Source organism: Cinclus cinclus, chromosome 22, assembly GCF_963662255.1.
Source record: "Cinclus cinclus chromosome 22, bCinCin1.1, whole genome shotgun sequence".
In the NCBI taxonomy this organism is placed as follows: domain Eukaryota; kingdom Metazoa; phylum Chordata; class Aves; order Passeriformes; family Cinclidae; genus Cinclus; species Cinclus cinclus.
In genome coordinates, this window is record NC_085067.1 from 3,634,338 (window position 1) to 3,656,027 (window position 21,690).

General features: G+C 51.7%; 1 protein-coding gene across 1 annotated transcript; it reads right to left on the reverse strand.

The window, feature by feature from the left end:
- Positions 1–1,361: 1,361 nt before the first annotated feature.
- Positions 1,362–14,646, reverse strand: ADORA2B (adenosine A2b receptor). The gene is made up of 2 exons (XM_062507149.1): positions 14,282–14,646; positions 1,362–2,064 (listed from the first exon to the last, which is right to left on the reverse strand). The coding sequence occupies exons 1-2, from the start codon at positions 14,644–14,646 to the stop codon at positions 1,362–1,364; spliced, it is 1,068 nt and encodes a 355-aa protein (XP_062363133.1).
- Between the last annotated feature and the right edge of the window lie 7,044 nt (positions 14,647–21,690).

Genomic DNA, 21,690 nt, shown 5'->3' on the forward strand with positions numbered 1-21,690 from the left:
GAGAGCTCTGCTGATTTCACCCAGGTCTGGGGCTGAGCAGTGAAATCCAGCACTCCCAGGGAACCATTCCTTGTGCATGATGGGCCCAGGGTCATTCCTGCAGCTGCTTCTGTGGCTCTTGCCAGCTGGCAGAGGAGATGCTGCAGCTTTTCTTCAGCTTTTCAATTGATTCTACACATATTTGTCATTGTATATGCCAGAGAAATGAAACTCTTGGGGTCTTGTATCCCCCTTTTAGTGCAACAAAATTTTAAAAAATATGGAGTTGATTTCTGTGTGATTCAAGTACGATTTTTCAGGGATAAAAATATTAAAAATTACTGTTAGGGAAAAATAAAACCAAAACCATTCACAGCTTCTGGGGGTTACAGAGGTGCAGGGGTGCCACAACCAGACAAGCTTGAGGAATCAGGTGAGCTGCAGCATCCACCTCTCACAGCTAAAACCTGCACTTGTGGATGCTCTGCAAGGCTGGCAAGTTTTGACCTGGTAGCAAAAGCCTCATTATAGAGCTGGTGTCCCCAGGGCAAAGTGAGACTGGCCTTGGTGGCTCTGGTTCAGATGAGCCAAGACCATTGGGACACTTCTGCCTCCTGCATTTTGACAGCTGGAAACAGATCTGGAAGTAAACCTGAAGCACTGGACTGCACACTCCTGTGGACCAAAGTGATTTAAAGGCAATAAAACCTCTGCTCTAAAAGCTTGGTCTTTTCTCAAATCTTTCAGTAAATGGGATTTCCATGCTGGGCTGGCCAGTTCTGACCTGGTTTTCCCATCCTCACAGTCCCTCCCCTCAGTGCCTGGAACACAGATTCAGTTTCACACCAGCAACTGGGCTAAGTAAGACTTTTTCCCATCAGAGAATACAAGCTGCATCAAACAATTGATGGAATAATTAGGGTATTACCAAAGTGCTGTCAAGTATGGACTTAGAGAACAACTCAAAAAACAGACACAAAATTATCACTCCTAAATGAATCAAAATATTAAAAACAATAATAACAATAATAATAATTAAAATAAAGATCCTATGACTTGACATGAGCAGCACAATTGGGGAAACACCCCCCCAGCAGGTGAGTCTTCCCTAGTCAGTGTCCAACCTGGAAAGGAAACACCTGGAAAGGAAACACAACAGGATCACAGCTCTCACACCCCCTGGGGCTACAGAGGAGGGCGAGCTGCACTCAGTGTCCCGCTCAGGTCACTCCTCTACGAGGCACGACGTTAATTACAAAAATAAAAATAAAAACACAGCTGCACAAGTGCATAGTGGTCATCTCTGAGCACTCCTGGGACTGCTCACAGGGGGAAGGGCAGTGCCAGGGACGGGCTGGACATCCAGGGGCAGCAGGGCAGGGTCATACGGTCACCGAGGCCACGGGGGAGCTGATGTTGATGACAGTCAGGTGCTGGTTGTTGTCAGAGGGGCACTTGGGGAAGTCGTCGGCCTTGCAGAGGATCTTGGAGAGGATCTTGCGGAAGGTGCAGCGGAAATCCCGGATCCTGTAGGCGTAGATGATGGGGTTGATGACAGAGTTGGCGTGGGAGAGGATGATGGCCACGTACATCACCCACTCGGGCTTGGATCTGGAGAAGTCCTTGTGGAAGTGCGTGATGCAGTTCAAGATGTGCAGGGGCAGCCAGCAGAATGCAAAAAGCCCCACAATGATGGCCAGAGACTTGGCTGCATGCACCTCCTTCTGCAGGGTGGTCCTGGAGTTGCCCATCAGCTCGATCTGGTGCAGCTGCTTGCAGGCCACCATGAATATCTTGATGTAGATCCCCAGCATGATGACGAGCGGGAGCAGCACGCAGCCGAAGAAGTTGAAGTAGACCATGTAGCTCATGGTCACCACGTTCTCAAAGAGGCACGAGATGAAGCAGCTCTGTCCCCCGTGGGGCTGTGTCCCAGGCTCAGCCCCTGTCTCGTTGGTGGCATTGGGACAGCCACTCATGGCTTTATTCCAGCCCATCAGTGGGGTCAGTCCAATCCCAAAGGACAGGAGCCACAGCACTGCAATGAGTCCCCTCGCTCGCTTGCCGGTCACCAGGCTGTTGTACCTGCAGCCCCCGGGACAAAACCACAGTAAATGTTACATGAATGAGCCCTGGTGACTTCCCTGAAGTTAAAGTCATCAGTGTTTTGGTTAATGAGACAAAAGCCACACCCACGAGGGGGCCTCACCTCTCTGATCACCCGAGGAGCAAAAACCCTCACCTGTGCTCTCCACCCACACACCGTAATTTGGGGAGGTGACTCATTTACTATTCCTGAGAGGCGCCAGGCACTGCCCCAGCCCACAAACCCCCTGCAAGGAGAGGGAAAGGACTTGGAGTCTAAAAAGGTTTTATCATTGCGTGATCCTGAACCACCAGCTGCCAGCAGGGCACGGACAGCAAGGCTCCCTGGGACTGATGCTCTCTGGCTCTGAGCAGCCACTGCAGGGCACGCTGGGGCAGCTGCTGGGCCAGTTCCTGGGCCGACCCCATCCAGCTGGGGCAACGCTGGTGCCCCGTTCTGCGTCGCAATCCCACATGGGTTATGAAGAAGCTCCACTGTGGCCCAGGGAGAAGTTGTGCAGTGCTGAGCCTGGCGCTGCCCCACACCTTCCTCATCCCACTGAGTCCCTTCATGGCCCCTCCAGCCCTCAGATGCTCAGAGACACAAGCAGAGCTGGAACCTGAAGCAGCAAAAGTCAGAAGTCTGGTTTGGGAGCGACAGAGCAGATGCCAAAATCAAAGCATCAGTCGGATCCCTGTCTGGAGATAGGAAGAACCAGCGAGGGCCAGAAGACAACATGAGAAACCCATTCCTGTCCTCTCCACAGCCAGTCAGAGTCTGCTGGCTGCCACAAATCCCCTCCTTCCCACACCCTTCTCTCAGTGCTTGTTTACTCTGGCTTGGCTACCCTGCTCCTCCTTTCCTAAGAACGTTTGTTCTGATTTTCTTCCGGCCGGTGAGGCAGGGGAGGGTTTTATTCCCACAGAACTGCAGCTGTGCCTGTGAATCACAGCACTGACTCCATGTGAGCTGAGCCTCCTGCTCCTCCTGCAAGGATGGGGGGACACTGGGGGTCAAAGAGGGGGTGGGGGAGCTCTCAGCTACTTCTTCAGGCATGGCTGGGAGGATGCAGGAGCAGCAGCCACATATAGGCTCTGCTGAATTATGGACACAGTCCATGGGTTGGTGTCTGAAGGGTAGATCCAGCCACTGAGGAGCTTCTCCTGCATTTTTTCTCTCATTATTAATGAGTTTCAATACTTCGAAGATGGGAAGTTCTCAGATAGGGCGTCATTGAGGCCAAGCCTGTTGCTTTTAAAACCCTGCATGAAGTTTTCAGAAGCTGGAGCTGGTCTTGTGGGACCTGAAATCATTGAGATTTGAGCAAGTTGACAGAAATCCAATCTCTTGGCAAAGTCTTGAGTCTTGAGCTACGGCCCTGGCCACACTCAGTCAGTGCTGCAGAGGCACCAGGAGCTGCTGCTGTCTCAGCTCTGCAGTGGAAAGGGAAAACTGCAGCTCTGTGGCTCGTGTTTGCCCCACTTAGAGGATCTCACTACCATGGTGAGACTGGAAAATGCCTAAGGCCCCATTGTTTAAAAACAGAAACTGAAGGGATGGAGGGGTCTGTGTGCTCAGGAGCAGGAGGAGCTGCCATGGCCATGCTGAGGTCCCAGGCTGGTGACAGCCAGTGCTGCCTCTTGCTGAAAACATTTGGCCTCAAATAAGGCTTCCTCAATCTGCTCTTCTCCTGAACTCTCCTGCTAAGATAAGGCTTGGCTTGGAGGTTTACAAGACCAGTCAAGAAGCCACTTAATGTTCCAGTGGCTTTAGTGGTGGCCTGTTTATTTTAGAGCTGCTTGCTCTTCCCAGTGCTCCCAGTGGAGCTGCAGCCAGGACTGGCACATGCATTTTTGTATCTGCTGAGAGAAGATGTGAAAACATTCTGGGCTCCCCATCTGCAAGAGCCAGACTGAGCAATGGGGAGGGCTTGGGGCCCAGGAGGAGGTGGAGATGGTTTTTCACAGGGAACAACTGCCCTGCCCAGATTAGCTCTTCATTTCCCCGGAATTTGCATTGCAAAACCCTCCCACCATCTCTCCATGCAGCTGATGGCAGGTGCTGAAGATGGTCATTGCTGTCCAGCCAGAAGAGACCAAGGTGAAACTGAGAATAGCCTAATGTCCTAGGGTTGTTCATTAATTACCTTGTTATTATCTTAATACACTTCTTTGGTGGGACTCTGCCTGTATTGCCCTTAAGGCAACACTGGTTAAGCTCATGCTTAAAAAAAAAGAAATTAATGAATGTTACCAGATCCAGGTATGAAGAGTCTCACAATATCTTCCCTAAGCTTTATAAAACAGGGTCAGACAGTGAGGAACCAACAGATTTTCACAGCTCAGAATTCTCCAGCAAACCTATCCTTCATTCTCTTTTAGGCTTAATAATATTAGGCAAAAAATTAAAAAAAAACAAAACAACAAAACCTAAAAGCTATTAAATTCAATTTACTCACTTAAGTCTGCTCAACTAATGTATAACAAATATTGAATCACCTCTACACTTCTGCCTGGAGGCACCAAATGTTACTTTAATGTAAATAACAGCTGAATATTTTAAAATGATTTATTGGAATTAAATAACTTGGCAATGCATTAGCTCCTTTTACACCACCAGGCAAAGTGTCTTTGCTGGTGCAATCACCACGAAGGCTTTAATTATCCCAAAGGACCCGTGGGAGCCCCGATGCCATCGTGGGGTGAGTCAGGTTCCTGTGCTGATGGTGGAGCTGTGCACTGGCCACCAGTGCCTCTGCAGGAGGACAAGTGCTTCCAGGAGAGCTCAGCTTCTGCAGTGTGTCCCCATGGGCAGCTGGGGCTGGCCCTGCTGTCCCCTCACCCACGTGGGTCACAGCCAGGGCTCCCCTGGGGCTGGACAAGGTGTCCCCTGCTCCTGGTGGCCTTCCCACAGCAGGCATCCCCCGTGGCCCCTCCAAAACCCAGAGTTCTCCTGGGAGAGCAGCACAGCAAACACGCAAAGAGCGAGTTCTGTTAGGGAGTATCGCCGTGTGTGTTGGTAGGATGGTCAGGTTTGGGTTTTTTGCATTTCTGCTGCCATTTCCTGGGGCTGGGAAGCAGCCAAGTGGCTCGGGCTGGTGCTGAGCACAGCTGGCACAGAGCAGGACACGCTGCCAGCCCGGCCTCTCAGGAGTTTGGCTCCCAAAGGCAGGAACTGAGTCATGTCCTGCACGTCCCTGGCACCTGCCCACCAGCCCCTGCTGGACCCCCGGGAGCTCACCCCAGCCCTGCTGCTCCTGAGCTCTGGCAAACAAGGAAAGCACAGCAGGAGAAATTCAGCTTTTGGGGTGATGGGCTTGGGATGGGAACAGCAGCAGCCTGGAGGAAACACTGGAATGGAACAGTTATTGCCACGTTATTGATCTCAGAGAGCAGAACAGCAGATGGACACATCAAAGCCATGTGGGGCCACACAGCCCCTGTCCTGGCCATCATGTCCCTGTGCCAGAGCAGAGCCTGCTCGAGGACTTTGGGTTCTCCCACTGCCTCCAGGGCAGCATCAGCCTCCAGTGAACAATTTCAGAGCTTCAACTCCAAACTCACTCATGGCTTGTGCTCCCCAGCTCCCCCCCCACTCTGCCCATGCCCAAGCTGCTGGATGCAGGGAGAGGAGCAGAGGGAGTTTGCAGAACTCGGACCAGGCAGGTGCTCTGGTACAAACAACCAGTGACAATTCATTATATTTCTATTTTAAGTGTGAGGGGAAATTCACAGACACCTCCATTCACAAGGGGTGAGAGCAGCTCGGCTGCCAAGCATTGTGTCCTTGTCACCTCCTCACAGCTGTACTTTGCATCTTGCTCTTTATTTTTTTTTTTTTAACTACAGCAAAATAAGAACCATTGCTGCATCTGTGCTCCATGCACAGCCACAGAATGGAGATCACACGCCAGCTGAAATATCCTGGCAGGACACTTTAAATGAATGATAAATTGCACCTTAGAGAGGAAGGGGGAAAAATAAAAAGAAATAGAAAGAAAAAGCTGGGCTGTTCAACCAGGAAGGAGTTGGCGGCCAGAGATGCGATCAGTGGTAACGCTATCGGCTGGGGAAGCGGGACAGCTGCGTGTCCCTGTCCCGGCAGACAAATCACTTCCTCCCGCATCTGTCCCCATTGTGCGCGGGGACAGCGGCAGCGCCGCCAGCCTTCCGCTGGGCGGGGACTGCCACACCTCCGCCCTGTCAGTGTCACAGTGTCACACTGTCACACCTCTGCCCTGTCAGTGTCACAGTGTCACACTGTCACGGTGTCACAGTGTCACACTGCTACAGTGTCACACCTCCGCCCTGTCAGTGTCACAGTGTCACACTGTCACGGTGTCACACTGCCACACTGTCACACTGCCACACCTCCGCCCTGTCAGTGTCACAGTGTCACACTGTCACACCTCCGCCCTGTCAGTGTCACAGTGTCACACTGTCACACCTCTGCCCTGTCAGTGTCACAGTGTCACACTGTCACGGTGTCACAGTGTCACACTGCTACAGTGTCACACCTCCGCCCTGTCAGTGTCACAGTGTCACACTGTCACGGTGTCACAGTGTCACAGTGTCACACTGCCACACCTCCGCCCTGTCAGTGTCACAGTGTCACACTGTCACACCTCCGCCCTGTCAGTGTCACAGTGTCACACTGCCACACCTCTGCCCTGTCAGTGTCACAGTGTCACACTGTCACGGTGTCACAGTGTCACACTGCTACAGTGTCACACCTCCGCCCTGTCAGTGTCACAGTGTCACACTGTCACGGTGTCACACTGCCACACTGTCACACTGCCACACCTCCGCCCTGTCAGTGTCACAGTGTCACACTGTCACACCTCTGCCCTGTCAGTGTCACAGTGTCACACTGTCACACCTCCGCCCTGTCAGTGTCACAGTGTCACACTGTCACACCTCTGCCCTGTCAGTGTCACAGTGTCACACTGTCACGGTGTCACAGTGTCACACTGCTACAGTGTCACACCTCCGCCCTGTCAGTGTCACAGTGTCACAGTGTCACACTGTCACGGTGTCACAGTGTCACAGTGTCACACTGCCACACCTCTGCCCTGTCAGTGTCACAGTGTCACACTGTCACGGTGTCACAGTGTCACACTGCTACAGTGTCACACCTCCGCCCTGTCAGTGTCACAGTGTCACACTGTCACGGTGTCACACTGCTACACTGCTACAGTGCCACACCTCCGCCCTGTCAGTGTCACAGTGTCACATTGTCACGGTGTCACAGTGTCACATTGTCACGGTGTCACACTGCTACACTGCTACAGTGCCACACTGCCACACTGTCACACTGCCACACCTCCGCCCTGTCAGTGTCACAGTGTCACACTGCCGCACTGCCACCCGGCAGCTGTGGCTCAGGTGAGCTCACGGGCCACGCAGCAGGAAAACCAGAGAAACCGGCACACCCAGCCCTGGGGATGCCTCTCGGGTTGAAGGGAGCGTCCCCTCCCCCGCGTCCCCAGCCACGAGCCGGGGCTATCAAACACCTCCTGGTTTAAAACCTGTCCGAGATATTCTTATCCCTGCGCTTAACCTGCTGTGAGCCCTCCTTCCCCGGCGTGGGGACAGAGCCGGGAGAGCCCCCGGTCCTGCCTGAGCCCGGCCCCTCTGCCCTGCCGCTGCTGTCCCCGCAGCGCCTGGGGACAGGGGACAGCCACAGGGCACCGGGTGCGCAGCAATGTGGGAAGGAGGAACACGGAAAAGGTATCAAACCTACAAATGGCACCCGGCCGGGTAATCCGGGGGTTGAATGCGGGAAATTGCAGCTGAGGATGCTGCGAGGAGCTCGCAGCCCTGCGCTTGTTGACCCCTGCCAGGACCTGCGAGGTGTGAGCGCCTCTGACGCAGCCCCGAGGGATTTGCGTGTGAGAGTTCGGTGTCTGCGTTCGCTCGCTCGGCAGGGTGAGAAAAAGTGACTGAAAGCTGAACTCAGACACTGGGGGTGTGAGCGGGGGCCAGCCCAGGCTGGGGCAAACTGAGGGCAGCAGAGCCCCGGAGCGCAGGAAGGAAATGAGCTCAGCCCCCTCTCCCTGCACGCTGCTCCCACACTCCAGCATCCCCCAACATCCAAACAGCAGCAGCTGCCCCAAAACGTCTCCGTGCCTGCAGGAGGGTGTGATACTGGTGTGGAATCAGTGCTGCTGGTGGGATACTGGTGTGGAATCAATGTGAAACGGGTGTTTTGTGTTTCTGAGTCCTAGAACCCCGCAGTTCTCCCTCGCTTAAGACCAGAGCTCCTCCTCAGCACCCACGTCCCTCCCCCGGGCTCTGCAGCCCAGCGTTATCAGCCTGCTGGGGCCTGGCGCTGGGAATTTTTGTCATTCCGAATCTCCCCGGGGGTCAGGCCTCGCTGTTCAGCACCAGGGGGCTCAGCTGAAGGTGCCTGGCAGAGGTGAGATAGGGGCTGGGATTCAGAGGCAGCTGTTTGGATGCGATCCCCTGTCCCGAAGGCTGCTCACTCCGATAGCAGATAAGGGTGGGAGATAGCAGATCTCTGCTGGATCCCTCTTGCTGCAATGAAAAGGGTGGACTCCCCTCCCCAAAAATCCAAACCGCTGCTTTTCCACCCACCAGCCCTCACTGCAGAGCCCTGACCAACCTCCCCCGGGGCTGGGGGATCTGGCAGGGTCAGCACCGAGCCGTCCTGTGCCTCATCCCAGCCTATTCCAGCAGCTCCAGGAGCCCATCCCGTCCCACAGCTCCTGCAGGGACTGTGCTCTGTCCCTTGTCCCCAGTGGGTCCAGCAGCTCTGGTCCCAGTGACACCAGTGCCCATATGGCACTGAAGGGTGCAAGAGCAGGGACACACACACAGGGACACACCCCCATTGATGCACTCCCATTTTATTTGTGGCTCATGCCCAGGCCTGATGTCATCCATTGGATTAGGAGTTAATCCACTCTTTGGATTGCACAAATTCCCTAAACCCAATCCCTTCTCCAAGACTGAGAGCTGGTGGGGCGGGGACAGGACTGACACATCTGTAGGCACAGCTGGATTCACTAATTCCTGGCATCTTGTGAATCAAATACAGTTAGAGGAGTCCCAAACCTCTGCGTGGTCACTGCCTGGGGCAGTTCAGGGCAGGGCAGAACACTCCTCAAAGACTCGGTTTTGTGGTCTGTGATCATTGCTCTGACAAACGGCAAATTCCATAAAAAACCCAAGCAGCAGCTTGGTAATTAAGAAAGCAAAAACCTGCAACTTCAAAATAAAACAGTTTCTGCCAAAACATTTTGGTTTTGTGTATTTTTTGCGAGGAGAGGTCAAAAGATCTTCGGGAAAAAATTCTGCTGGATTTCAAAAGTTATTTTTTTTTTAAATCTTAAAATTAACCTGTATTTTTACAGACTGAGCTGGCCAAAACAGAATAAAAACCTTCTAAATCCAAAGATCTAGGTTCTGACTCAGCCTGGAGATCAGTGCCCTCAGCCAACAGCCTGGAACCAGCCCTGACATCCCTGATGCTCCCTGACATCCCTGCTGTCCCCCAGCTTCTGCAGGAGCTGTGTTGGGGCAGAGGTCCCAATGAGGTCCCAATTCCTTTTCCTGTCAGGACTTTTGTTTTTTGGGAGGGAAGTGGCCTCAGAGGTGTGGGAAAGATATAAAAATCTGGGATATGCACTTTAAGGAAACCAGGCTGCTCACAGCTAAAAATAGCTGTGATTTCCCCTCTCTGTTTTATTGCCATGAGGGCACATGTGATTATTCCTGATTTTGTTGTTGTGTTTCAGCTGCATCCAAAGACTGGAGCGAGTGGCAGCCCTGTGAGAGCCTCCCACGTCCCCTGGGCCCAGCTTGGCTGACACAAACTTCCCTAAAAATGTGACAGCTCCATTGCTCAAGCAAACACCCCAGCCCTCCTGTCTTTGCTGGGTTTGTGGCACTTGCAGTTTATAACTCAGTGATAACCAAGACCAGGCACAGCATCCTGAGGGATGGGGAATGGAATCAGGATGCTCGGGGAATGGGAACCACACGGGAGCAGCAGAACACACCCGGGGGTTCAGGCAAAGGGAAATGCAAGGACAAAAGGAAATGAGGCAAGGGCACAAGGAGGAAGAGCAGCCGCACTCACACAGTGGCAGGTGAACACCAAGAGGATTTTCTCTGCTCCCCAGTGACTCCAGCCCTCCCACTTGACATGAAACCCCACCAGTTTGCTTGGCTGAGCAACAAGGTGAGAGTTGACAGGGATCTGGGAACAAATCTTTGCTGGAGAACACAGAGGGAACCCATCCTCTGCAGCAGAGGGGAGCAGCGAGGGCAGGCAGAGCCTCAGCATCAGCCAAGCCACCTCTGGAAAGGATGGAGGAAAAAGAGCAACCATCCAAATTTAATCTGTCCCACGAGGACAGCAGGAAAGAGCTGCACTGTTGCCTTCCTCGTGTCAAAGCCAAGGGGGACAGCAGCTCCTGTGGGACACTGGCAGGAGCAGAGGCAGGTCAGGGCAGCACCATTAACAGATCCTGGTCCCATTAACTGCTTGTGAATCCGTACGGATCCTCTGGCTGCAGGAGGGGCAGCAAGGGCTCAAATGTGTGCAGAAAGGGAGAGGACATGGCTGGGACCCTGCTCCAGTTCATAGCAAAGCTTCCCTGGAACATCAGTCCTGCACATCTGCAAGGGGTGAAGTTGAAGGTGGGAGAGAATTAAACCCAGGACAAACAGGAGATCAGCTCAGATCCCAGGGAACTGGGGGTAATTCTCCCATGGCAGGTCCCAGCTGGGATGTTTGCCAGGCAGCAGCACCACAGCCACCGTCCTGTCCTGCAGGAGGGACCAGTGCACAGGGGCACACACAGTGTGGTGTCACTCAGTGTTTCACTCTCCTTTTGCTCTCTCAATACAGATTCTCTTCTCCCTCCCTAATTCCTGACACGTTTGTTCCAGGCATCCATCCCTACCTACAATTCTTCACCATGCCAAAGGATTTGGGTTAATCCAAATAAAAGGAAACTGTTTTATTCCACCTACAAATCTTCTTTGGCTCCCAGCTACGGGACTGTGGGGTGAAATCCAGCCCTGGAGGAAGCCAGAGAGCAAAAACCTCTGTGCCAAGTGCTCTCTGCAGGATGGATTTGCTGCTGCTGAGCGATGCTTGATTCCCTGGCTTGGATATTCTGCCTGGAGGAAGTGCTGGGGGGGGGGGGGGGGGGGGGTCAGGCTGGCAGAGGAGAGCTGGGATGGAGCTGTGTCCCTGGGCACAGGGATGGGCACGCAGGGGTGGCAGCAGCCAGGAGGGTGCAGGAAGAAGGGACAGAGTGTCCGAGGACAAGGAGCTACATCCTGGTGACAGCCAAGGGAGAAAGGACCCAGGGAAGGGCTCGGAGCTGCAGCTGCACAGAACGGGCAGTTGTGGGTGGGGGCTTCTCCACAAACAGTAAATTCATCAAAAGCAAACAAGAGAAATACAAGTTTCAAGGGACAGAAAGAATTCATGGCTTCAGGTCAAATACAGCAAATATTTTTAGCCAGAAGAGGGAGGGTTCTAAACCACCATTTTTTAAATAAATTTTTTTTCCTGCAATTCTCCAGATGAGAAGTTGTCAGTTGCTTCCCCTGTGAGGAGGTCTTGACCTCAAAGAGCCACATCGGAAGGGTTGGACAACCCAGCCCAAAATCTGTCAGGTTGGTCAGATCACTTTGCTTCACCAAAACCTCCCAACATCACTGTTCCAGTTTCACTGAAACAATTTTCCTCTTCCCCATGGGATTTCTTGGTTCAGCCACAGAGCTGAAAAATCCATTATTAGCCTGGCTGTAATGCAAAGTTCTGCTGTGCACCCCAGCCCACAGGCCTGCCCAGCCTCTCAAACAGCTCTGAAAGGGTATTAAATAATGTGACACAGCCAGTCCTTAATGTCCCTGCTGAGCTTTCCACAGGGAGCTGATGGAGCACTGGATGCGACAAGGACACTCATCTGCTTTGCAACAACCACATTATTTATGGTAATTGCTGGACAGGGCTGGGCACAAATCATTTTCTTAAACATTTAATACTTCATGGCCTGGTATCAGCCTCTGCGCTGGCCTCCAGAATGGGTGCTTTAATGAGAAAAGCTTTTCCTACAGTCTCCATTCCTAGAAATTGATGATCAGCTTCCCGTTCCCACAGCACAACCCTGCTTCCAGAAATGGCAAATGCTCCTGCCCAGAGAGGGTGGTGGGAGAAGTTCCTCCCCTCTCCCTGCCAGCAGCACTGTGGACCATCCCAGGAATAACGATGCTGAAGAGAAAACTCCAACCAAGCCTCCCCGGGAAAACCCTGGTGGAGCAGAGAAGGGTTTTGCTCTGTAGATTTATAACCTCCTCTATCCCCTTTAGATCTTGGCTGTACAACTAAAAAAAAGCCTTTCAGTGTCGGTCCCTAAATCTCCCCTCCATTGTCCTGCCCCTCACAGGGAGAACCCCCCTCCTTTGAAAGAAGTTTTTTACTTTCTGGTCCCTTCTGAGAGCACTGAAATAGGCCTCAATGCCAAGACGGAATTTAAATCCAAATTTCGCATTTCAGCCAGCCTAAAATGGGACTCCTTGGTCTCCATTTGTGTTCAGCTCAAAAGCACTCATAGGAATAAAGATGTTTGTGCAAATGGAATAAAAGATTTGGCGTGAGATGGGGTGAGGAAAGCAAAGCTGGGAAAGAATCCCGAAGCAAGGCAAAATTGCCTTGGGATGAACTGCCCTGACGGAGAGCTGAGCAAACCTGCTCAAGACCAGGATTGGGGGAAAAAGAGTGGAGGAAATACTGGCTGGTTTGTCAGTTGGCAAAGCCACTTCCTTTCTGCAAGCACAGGAACGATCCCTCAGAGCATTTCTGATCCTCTGCTTCCCCCCGGATCTCAGCGGAGCAGAAACCCCTCACCACAGTTTCCTCAGCTGAAGAAAGTGCTTTTGGTACAAAAATAGGGTTATTGTCTGACAGCTTGTGGTCAAGGGTGTGATTAAGCTGAAACTTTAAAATATGACCCGCTTCTGTAGCTGCTACTGTGCTGTTACCCCACCATCCTGAGAAAGCCCCGAAGGCAGGGATGGAAAAGACACTACAGCGTTTTCCGGGACGGGGGTTGGGTCTGTGAGCCCTGCTGGGTGGCTGGGAGGGTCAGAAACAGGGTCAGGGATGCTGGAAACAACCTGTGCCTGTCCCTGCTCTGCTGCAGGTCTGCTCTGGCTTGCGCGACATCCCCCGGAATTTCCACGCGCCGTGCTGCGATGACACACAGCCACGCTTTTCCACCTCTGCCTGATGACTAATTAATATTTGCTCAACCTATGGGAGGTCTCAGATGCAAGATGCCAGAGCAGGGTGAAAGGGTTTTCTTTTTTTAAGTCCTTTTAGGGTGACCTGATGGCTCGTGCACGGGAGATGCTGGGGACGAGCAGAATCCGGGGAAGCTGAGCTCCCTGTGCCACATCTGCCCTGCTTCCCCACAGCCTCTGCTCCTGGCCAGTCCCTGGAGCTGTCCTGGACTCCCGGGGGGCTCTATTAAGGTCTTATTCCCAGGGAAGGACAAATGAGACACGGAGGAGACTGAGATGAACAAACTCAGCTCTTTCATAATGCAAAGCCCGGGGTTTGGTGCACTCCAGCTGAAGGGAGCTGCTGCACCAGCTCACTGGAGAGGTGCCTGTAACGTCTATTCCATAGAGTATTCCCCATTTTAATTCAATTCCCATGAATTAGAAGGAAACCAATTCATGTCTTGGATGCTGAACTTGGATGAGGCTGAACTGTAAAACTCCAGAATCTGATGTGTGAATCTTTCTGCTTCCCTCTTCTCCTTTCACAGTAGAAATTAGGAGAGAGTGGCTGCTCCTCTATTTAATTACCTGGGAGATGCCTGGACACAGCAATAAAGGAGCTGTATAAATACCTACACAGATAAGCCACAACCATCCCAAACACAGCCTTACATCACAGCGGCTCCTCCACCCCGAGAAGCCACTGACTCTCCCAAGGCAAACATCCTCAAGAAACTGAACTTCCAGGTGTATTTTGAAGTAAAGAGGCGGGATATTGATCCCAGTCCTGCAGTGAGTGAGTGCCACACCTCTGTTATTTTCATCACCTGTGAGCAACAAAACTTTTGGGGCAGCACTAGAGATTAGAAGTTCCTGCACGCTAAGAGCAGGAAGAGCAGACCCGGGCTGTCAGGGAATGTGGCCGCCCGCTCCCACTCCAAGCTCTTACCTCAGTGGGATCTTAATAGCCAGGTACCTGTCGATGGCCACCGCCAGCAGGCTGAAAATGGAGCTTTGGGTCAGCACCAGCACGAAACAGGCGAAGAAGAGGCAGCTGTGAAAATCCACCTGGAAGCCAATGCTGATGGTGATGGCGAAAGGGATGGCCAACAACCCCACGGCGATATCAGCCACGGCCAGCGACACCAGGAAATAGTTGGTGGCGTTCTTCAAGGTGCTGTTGATGGCCACAGCCCAGCAGACCAGCACGTTGCCAGCGATGGAGAGCACGGCGATGATGAGCTCCAGCACGATGTAGGTGGTTTTCACAGTGTCCATGGCGAGTGCCCAGCGCCGGGAGCAGGCGCTGCTCATGGGAAGAAGAAGGGACTTTCCACCGGGCGCCCTCCCGCAGGTACCAACACGCCACGGGGCAGCCGAACGCCCATGTCCGGGCTCCCCGCGGCCCTGGGGGGCCGGAGGGGCGCGGCGAGCCCCGGGTCGCGGCCCCCCGCTGCCCGCACCGCCCGGCCCCCGCCCGGCATCCGCGGGTCCCGCTCAGCGCCCGCCCGCCGCCCGCGGGGCCATCGGGGCCGGGGCTGCTCCGCCCGGGATGCTCCGCTCGGGATGCTCCGCTCGGGGATGCTCCGCCGTTGCCGCCCGCTCCCCGCGGAAAAGCCGCTGCTGGCGGCGGCGGGGCTATTTCTGCTCATGGGGCGAGCGGGGCGGGGAGTGCGCGGCGCGGAGCCATTGGCCGGGACCCGGCGGCACCGGCACCGCGCCCCGCAGCGCCCGGCCCCGGGACGGCTCCCGCACCCCCGGCCCCGCTCCCGCACCCCGGCCCCGCTCCCGAACCCCCCGACCCGGCGTGTGCCGTTCCCCGGAGGTTTTGGGCACCGCTTTGCACAATTCGGAATAAAAAGTTGCCCTCGCTGTCCCCAAACTTGAGGACTCCGGATGCTGCTGCTGCTCCGGGATACCGGAGTTGTCGCACTAAAAAAAAAAAAAAAAAAAAAATCGCGAACAGCAGAGCGCTAACTCAAGTAAGAGATTTCACAAAATGCTGGCAGCGCTCGGTCTCTGGATGGCTATGGCACAGCGGGGTATTTCCTGATGTAAGAAATGGCAAAATACCACGGATTAGCAAATGCTGTTATTCACAGGGCTGAAGTGGTTGAGTTTTGGTCTAAGGAGATTTTAAAAAAGTATACCTGAAGGGGTTGTGTGCTCTAGTGGGTCTTAAACCAGCAGGGAAGGTGAAGATAATTTAATAACTGGTTACCTCTTCATCACAGGTTTCGTGCTTTATACTGTGTTCACCATCAAAACACAGAACAGAGATTGAACTTCACACCACTGCTGAAGCATCCAGCAGCACTGAATAGTCCAGGGTAGAAAGTGGAAAAAATCCAAATAATTAAAGAAAATAAACCTTCCTGTAGCAAACAGAAAGTAAAAACAATTGCCATTGATTTCTCTTTCTTTAAACAAAGGTGTAAACTAAATCCTGTGGAAGGGAATGCTTTCTGAGGATCCAGAGTTAAATCAGAGCAGAAAACACATGGGGAAAAATAGGACTGAAATTATTCCTTTGGGTGTAATGCAAATGGAAACACTACTGTTGACCAGCAATGCTTTGGGTCAGACAAAGGGGGACTCTTGATTTATATTCAACAAAGTCACTTTTAGCAAGCTGGACATCTCAGGATGCTGAAAGAAAGCTGTGCCATGGTTCATTTAATTTGATGGGGACACACAGAAGGATCTGCACATAGGAACATTGCTGCCCTTTGCACTTGCACCACCACCTTTGAACTTTGGATTCCAGGCACTCTGCTGTCACAGGGAAGAACCAATCCCATGATGGCATTAGCAGGGAAGCCCTTAAACCCCGGGATTCAAACCTCAGTGTTTGCCTGGAAGTGCCCTGAAAGGAGCAGCAGAGTTTGAGGTGAGCTCAAGGTTCACAGCCTGGGGTCTGGCTGCTCCATTAGTGCTGGCTGGATCTTGAACTTGCCCACACTGGTTTGGTTTATTTATTATTTTGGGATGAGTGCAGCTTCCCTTATGCAGAGCATCTTATAATTATGTAAACTATCATAGAAAAGCACTTTTCTCCCCAAAGGGATAGATTTACATTAGGGTTTTTACACACATTGTTTTCCTAGTGCAGCAACATGTGTCAACAGCCACCTTCTGCTGCTTTACGGCACCTCAGCAAAACCAGAATTACCTTTCTGCAGTGGATACATTTTATTAGAGAAAGATCTGCTTTTGTCATCATGGAAGAACGTATTACAGGATGAGCCCAGGGAAATTGTGGTTTATCAAGTCAGACAAACAGAGAAACCATTATTTCAGGTTCTGATGAATAGATTGTTCGGGCAAGGTCTCTGTGAGACAGGTAATGAGGCACTCAATATCGTGGATTTTGCATTACAGGGAGATTCATGGCTCTCCAAAGCAGCAGAACCTGTGCCAAGGTCCAGTGGTTTACTCTGGCAGCAACTGGTGCAACGGAGCTTACTCCCAATACAACTCCTGCAAGGGGAGCCAAGGACAAGTGTGCTCAGCTCTGTGGTACCAAACGTGGTTAAATCCTGCTGGCAGGAAGAGCCCATTCCCAGACGCTGCCCTCCAGCTGTGCTCTTTGAGCCCTCTTGAAATATTGCACACCTTCCATGAAACACCAGGGGAACGTGCTGCCTTGTGGAGCAAGGACCTGAGCTCTTCGAAACCCTGCAGCCCCTGGGGCTCAGCGGATCCACAGGTGAGAGACTGCAAATTTATCTTCTGGAATCTGTAAAGGAGCAAGGAAATCACAGAACCATCGAGGTAAACACAGTCCAGAGCCGGCAGCCTGATAGGTGATGAATCCGTTCAAGAATTGGAGCGCAACAGTACCATGGCAGCACTGCTGGATGCTCGGATCTCAGACACAAATGAATCACCACTACTATTATTTTCCTGGATTCCACTTCCCTCCAGGGATTCGCCTCCCGACACTCACGTAGGGAACAGCAGCAGCCCCAACCTGCTGCTTTCAAGTGCGAGAACTGCCCCGGCTCCTTTGTTCCGAGGGAAACCGATTGAAAGGGATCCCACGTTGTGAATGGCGCTGTGCTGGGAGATGGGAGCGGCGCCCTGGAGTGGCCGCAGCCGCTGTCCCCGCGGCTTGGCAGGAGCCCTCCAGCCTCGTACGTGCTGTTCCTTCTGTCGCTGCTGTCCCGGGGGAGCGGAGCTGCCGCTTCGGAGGCCGAGCTCTTCCTGCAGCTCCTGTGATCTCTCCTGAGAAGGCTCTGGCTGCTCCGAGGGCTTCCCGAGCGAGCTCTGCCTTCACACCTCCAGTGCGTTTGGCCCAGCCACAAAGAGCTGGGGAGGAGCGCCACTAACACATCCCTGCGCACACACCCAGCCAGGAGCACAAAGAAAAGCTCCCGAGCCAGTGAGAGCTGAGATGTTCTTGCTGGTCCCGTAGCCAGATTTGCCAGCTCAGACACTCCTCAGCAACCTCAACAATTTTTTCCTCTCAAAGCCCACAGAGTTAAAGAACAAGCACTGAAGTGGGAGAGTCTCTGCTGCAAAGGGACACAGATATCGTCTGGCTATCAAAAATAAAGGTGGATGCCATGTAAGAAGCTCATCTGTCTTGCTGCTTCAGGCACATCATCATACTGGCTTTGGCAGCCCTACCTCGACCTGAGAGTGCAGCAGTAGCGGGCAGAACTGCCTCTGGGCAGCCCAGCTCTGGTGGCTTTGCAAGCAGAGGAGCTGCCATCCATCCCTTCCTATGGAGGGCAGCTCCACCCCAAAAGTGCCCGCGACACGGGGGAATGGGAAATCAGGAGAGACAGAGGCACTGGCACTGCCTCCCCAGCCCCATCCCCACTCAAGTCTCCACCGGTACTTCTGAGCTGTTCTGGACAAGACACAGCCTGTCCTGAGCCTGACTCCAAGAAAGGATTCCCAAGACACAACGCAACTCCTAAAACCACAGAGCAGGTACAAAAACCTGCTTCGAAATGGTGCTGCCAGCGGCAGGCTGAACTGCTCGGTCTGCCCAAGCCAGCTGAAAGGAATGGATGTTTTTGGATAACTTGCAGGCAGTGACACCTCTGCATGTTTATTGCCCACGTTGTGCTGAGCATTAGCACATCAAAGGCTCCTGATGAGCCCTGAATTAAATTATGAGGAGAGGAATGGCCCAAGGTGAGGTTTGTAGCTGTAGGGCTGCAGGCGTTTTGCTGGAAGAGATGGAAAGTAAAGAGTGAAATTCCAGGGAAAGCTATTTCCATACTGGAGATTTCAATCATTCGGCAAAACCCTTGGAAAACCAAACAGAAAAACTATGTTAAGATCGTAAACTGCGGATGAGCAAACTTGGATTTTCTTAGTCCCCAGGGTCATTGCCAGATAATAAGTGTATATTATCCTGGAATCTCAAACCGGTGCTTTAAATTATCTGCAAGAACTCGTCTCATAATAATTCAGGTGTGTGAATTCTTTAGAAACTGTTTCATTAGAAAACAAAGAAGTCACCACAGGACTGAAAAAAAACCCCCCAAAACATAAACGGCTCCACCAAAGCAGCTGAATTAAAAAGGAAGGATTTTGGCTGAGCAGCGGCCAAGGTATGAGAACATAATTTTGAAGAAAGTTCGTTTTTTTCTCTGTCTTTGGTTTTGTGTACTAACCAGCTTCTGGGGTGGAAAGCCAAGTGCCTCTTCCAGCAGGATTTGTGAAGCAAACCTGCTGCTCAAGCCCCACAGTGCTGAGCTCGGCACGGGGCTCCCAGTGGGTACTGGGCCCAGTTTCTCCTTTATGCTGTGGAGTTGGTACAGCAAATTTCCCTGAGAAATCAATGGGAAGCGTTGCGTTTCCAGGCCAACATCAGCTCCGGAGAAGCTGGACAGGCATTGATGCCCTTTGCAATTCAAACAACCTGTGATTGCTTCATTCAATGCTGAGCTGCTTCCCGGGCAGAACCTTCACGAATTCATAGCCCCAGAACTTGCTGAGTGTCCTCTTCACTCCCAATCAACACCTCACAGCAAAAGGAGAAGTGGCTCTGCTCCCCGCCAAACCCTGACATCAGGGAAATGAATCCTCACCCGAGCCTTTAAAGCAATTCAGATTCATGTACAGATGTGACATTTGGAGCTCCAAATGAAAGGTCTTGAACGGGTGCAACACAACTACTCTGAATATGGAATTATGCTCAAATACTGGAGAAAAGCAAGATTTAGTTCAAATCACTCAGTTGGCTTTCTCTGTGCAAGATGAGCTCATGATTTATAAATATCTCTTATTACTATTATTATCTGTGGCTGTCAGAGGATTTCGACAGAAACCTGTGGTGTTCCAGGTCCCAGCCAGAGCTCTGGAAACCACTTCTGATTCCCCCCAAAAATCAGGCTCCTTTCACAGGCAGGTGAAAAATCAGGCTCCTTTCACTCCTGGGCCAGGCAGGTCAGCCAGGGTTTACAGAGCAGCTTCGCTGTGGTAAAGGGAAACTGCAGAACACACACAAAAATACAAACGAGCAAAATGCAGGGGCAGGACCAACCTTCCTGTGCACAGCAAACGTGCACAGCTGCCAGCAAATACTGAATCTGCACTCCAAACCTGACTGAACCCCAATGTCATTATTACACAGCCCCTGCTGGATTGCTCCTTCAGACATGAGGATTTTGTTCTGTCCGTGATCCACAACCACTGGCAAAAGGAAACGTGGTGCTGTTAAATCCCAAGAACTTGGTTAATGTGGTTTCCATCCTTGCAAGACTATCAGAAACCCTCTGAGCTCAGTCCCTCTGAAAGAAATGTCTAATCACAGCTGAAGGGAAGAACTGGCCTGCACTATCCCATGGCATATTATTTATTATTAGTGTCAAAATTAACCTCTCTGCAAGCTTCAGAGCTCTCCCTTCCCAAAAGAGCACTCCAGGGCTGAGCTCTGCAGAGATTATTATTTATGAATAAATTATTTTTATTCAGACACATTCGGGTTGCCTGGGCTGAACACTTTCATTCACGGCTTTCACTGAACCTGCCCTGGCTGTAGTTCAAATTTGGGTAAGGAAAGTAACAAGCTTCTTATAACTGAAAAAAAAAAAAACCAAAAAACCCAACCAAGAAGAGTCATGGTTGCAGCCTCACTTCCCAGGAGTTTCATCCAGTTGGGAGAATGTTGAGAATGTCGTGACAAATCGCTCACCTGAGGAGTTCCTTTGTCTCCATGATTAGAGCCTGGGAGTGGCTTCCTGTGAAAGAAAGGATGAGCTGACCGAGGAGGCAAAAGTTACAGCACATCAAGGTGGAACAAAAGTTTGAACTGCTATAAATTCTTTTTTTTTTTTTTTTTAAGCCAAAAGAAGTTGTAACAGGAGCTTTGCACAGAAGGCGTGCAGCTGTGTGGAGCAGGTTAAGAAAGGCATTTGCTCCCATGTTAATTCTCTTAATCTTGTTACTTTCTCTTTAACCAGCTTAAACTCCTGCTGAGGGGGTGAGGATGAAGCCTTGGTCATTGCTGTGTATTTAAGAGGGGACAGCAGTTCACTTTCTGGATATGTGAATAATGTTTACCCATGCTGGTATTTTACAGCTTCATTTTCTTCCTGTTAAGCTCAATAAAACCAGTGACTCCTCCACCATCTGACTCTCCTGGGTGACATTTACTCCAGGGTCCTGCTTATTCCAGTACAAACTTTGAATAATTCTGTGAGGTTTCAGCCACCTGCTTCTGACCTTTGCAGCCCATCTGGAAGACTCTTTATTCTACTCACATTGCTTATGCTTCTCTTCCATCTGTTCTGGCTTCCACCTTCCAGTCAGGAAGGGAATTCTTCTTTCCACACCAATCCACATTCTCCAAGCATCAGGAGTCACTTGGCACTAAAAGCACACTGAGCCACAAAGCAGTCCTGGATCATGTCCTCTCACTCCACCTTCAACCACCCACAAATCACCCCAGGAATATATTGGCCTCAGCTTTCATTTTCAGTCTCTTGCTAGGAGAAAGCAAACCTATCCATGGCTGTCACTCACTGGCCATCTCCACAGAGAATCCAGCTCTCCCTACAAAAGAATCAAAGCACCAGAAGTGTATTCTGAAAAGAGACAGCTAAGTCTGGGAGCATCATTTAATGCCCAGCATTAAAAATCCAGGGCTAAAACACAATATTTAGGTTGGGACAGGGAAAGTAGTTTGGGTTATGTAAATGACAACTTTTTCCACAGGGTTTCAGCTGCCCAGCTGGACACAAATACACCTGAGAGGCCTGAAGAGCTTTAAATGCCCATTTCTTTTATCATCTCATTTTCTTTGCTGACTCAGATGCTTGATTGTTCTGATATTGCTGCCACCATCTTCGTGAGACAAAAGCAGCCTTTGTGAAAGTGTTCTGGAATTTGATCTCA

Coding starts and splice junctions, on each gene's coding strand:
- ADORA2B (XM_062507149.1), bottom strand. CDS start 14,646: ATGAGCAGCGCCTGCTCCCGGCGCTGGGCACTCGCCATGGACACTGTG. Junction 2,065..14,281: donor GCTATTAAGATCCCACTGAG/GTAAGAGCTTGG, acceptor CGGGGGCTGCAG/GTACAACAGCCTGGTGACCG.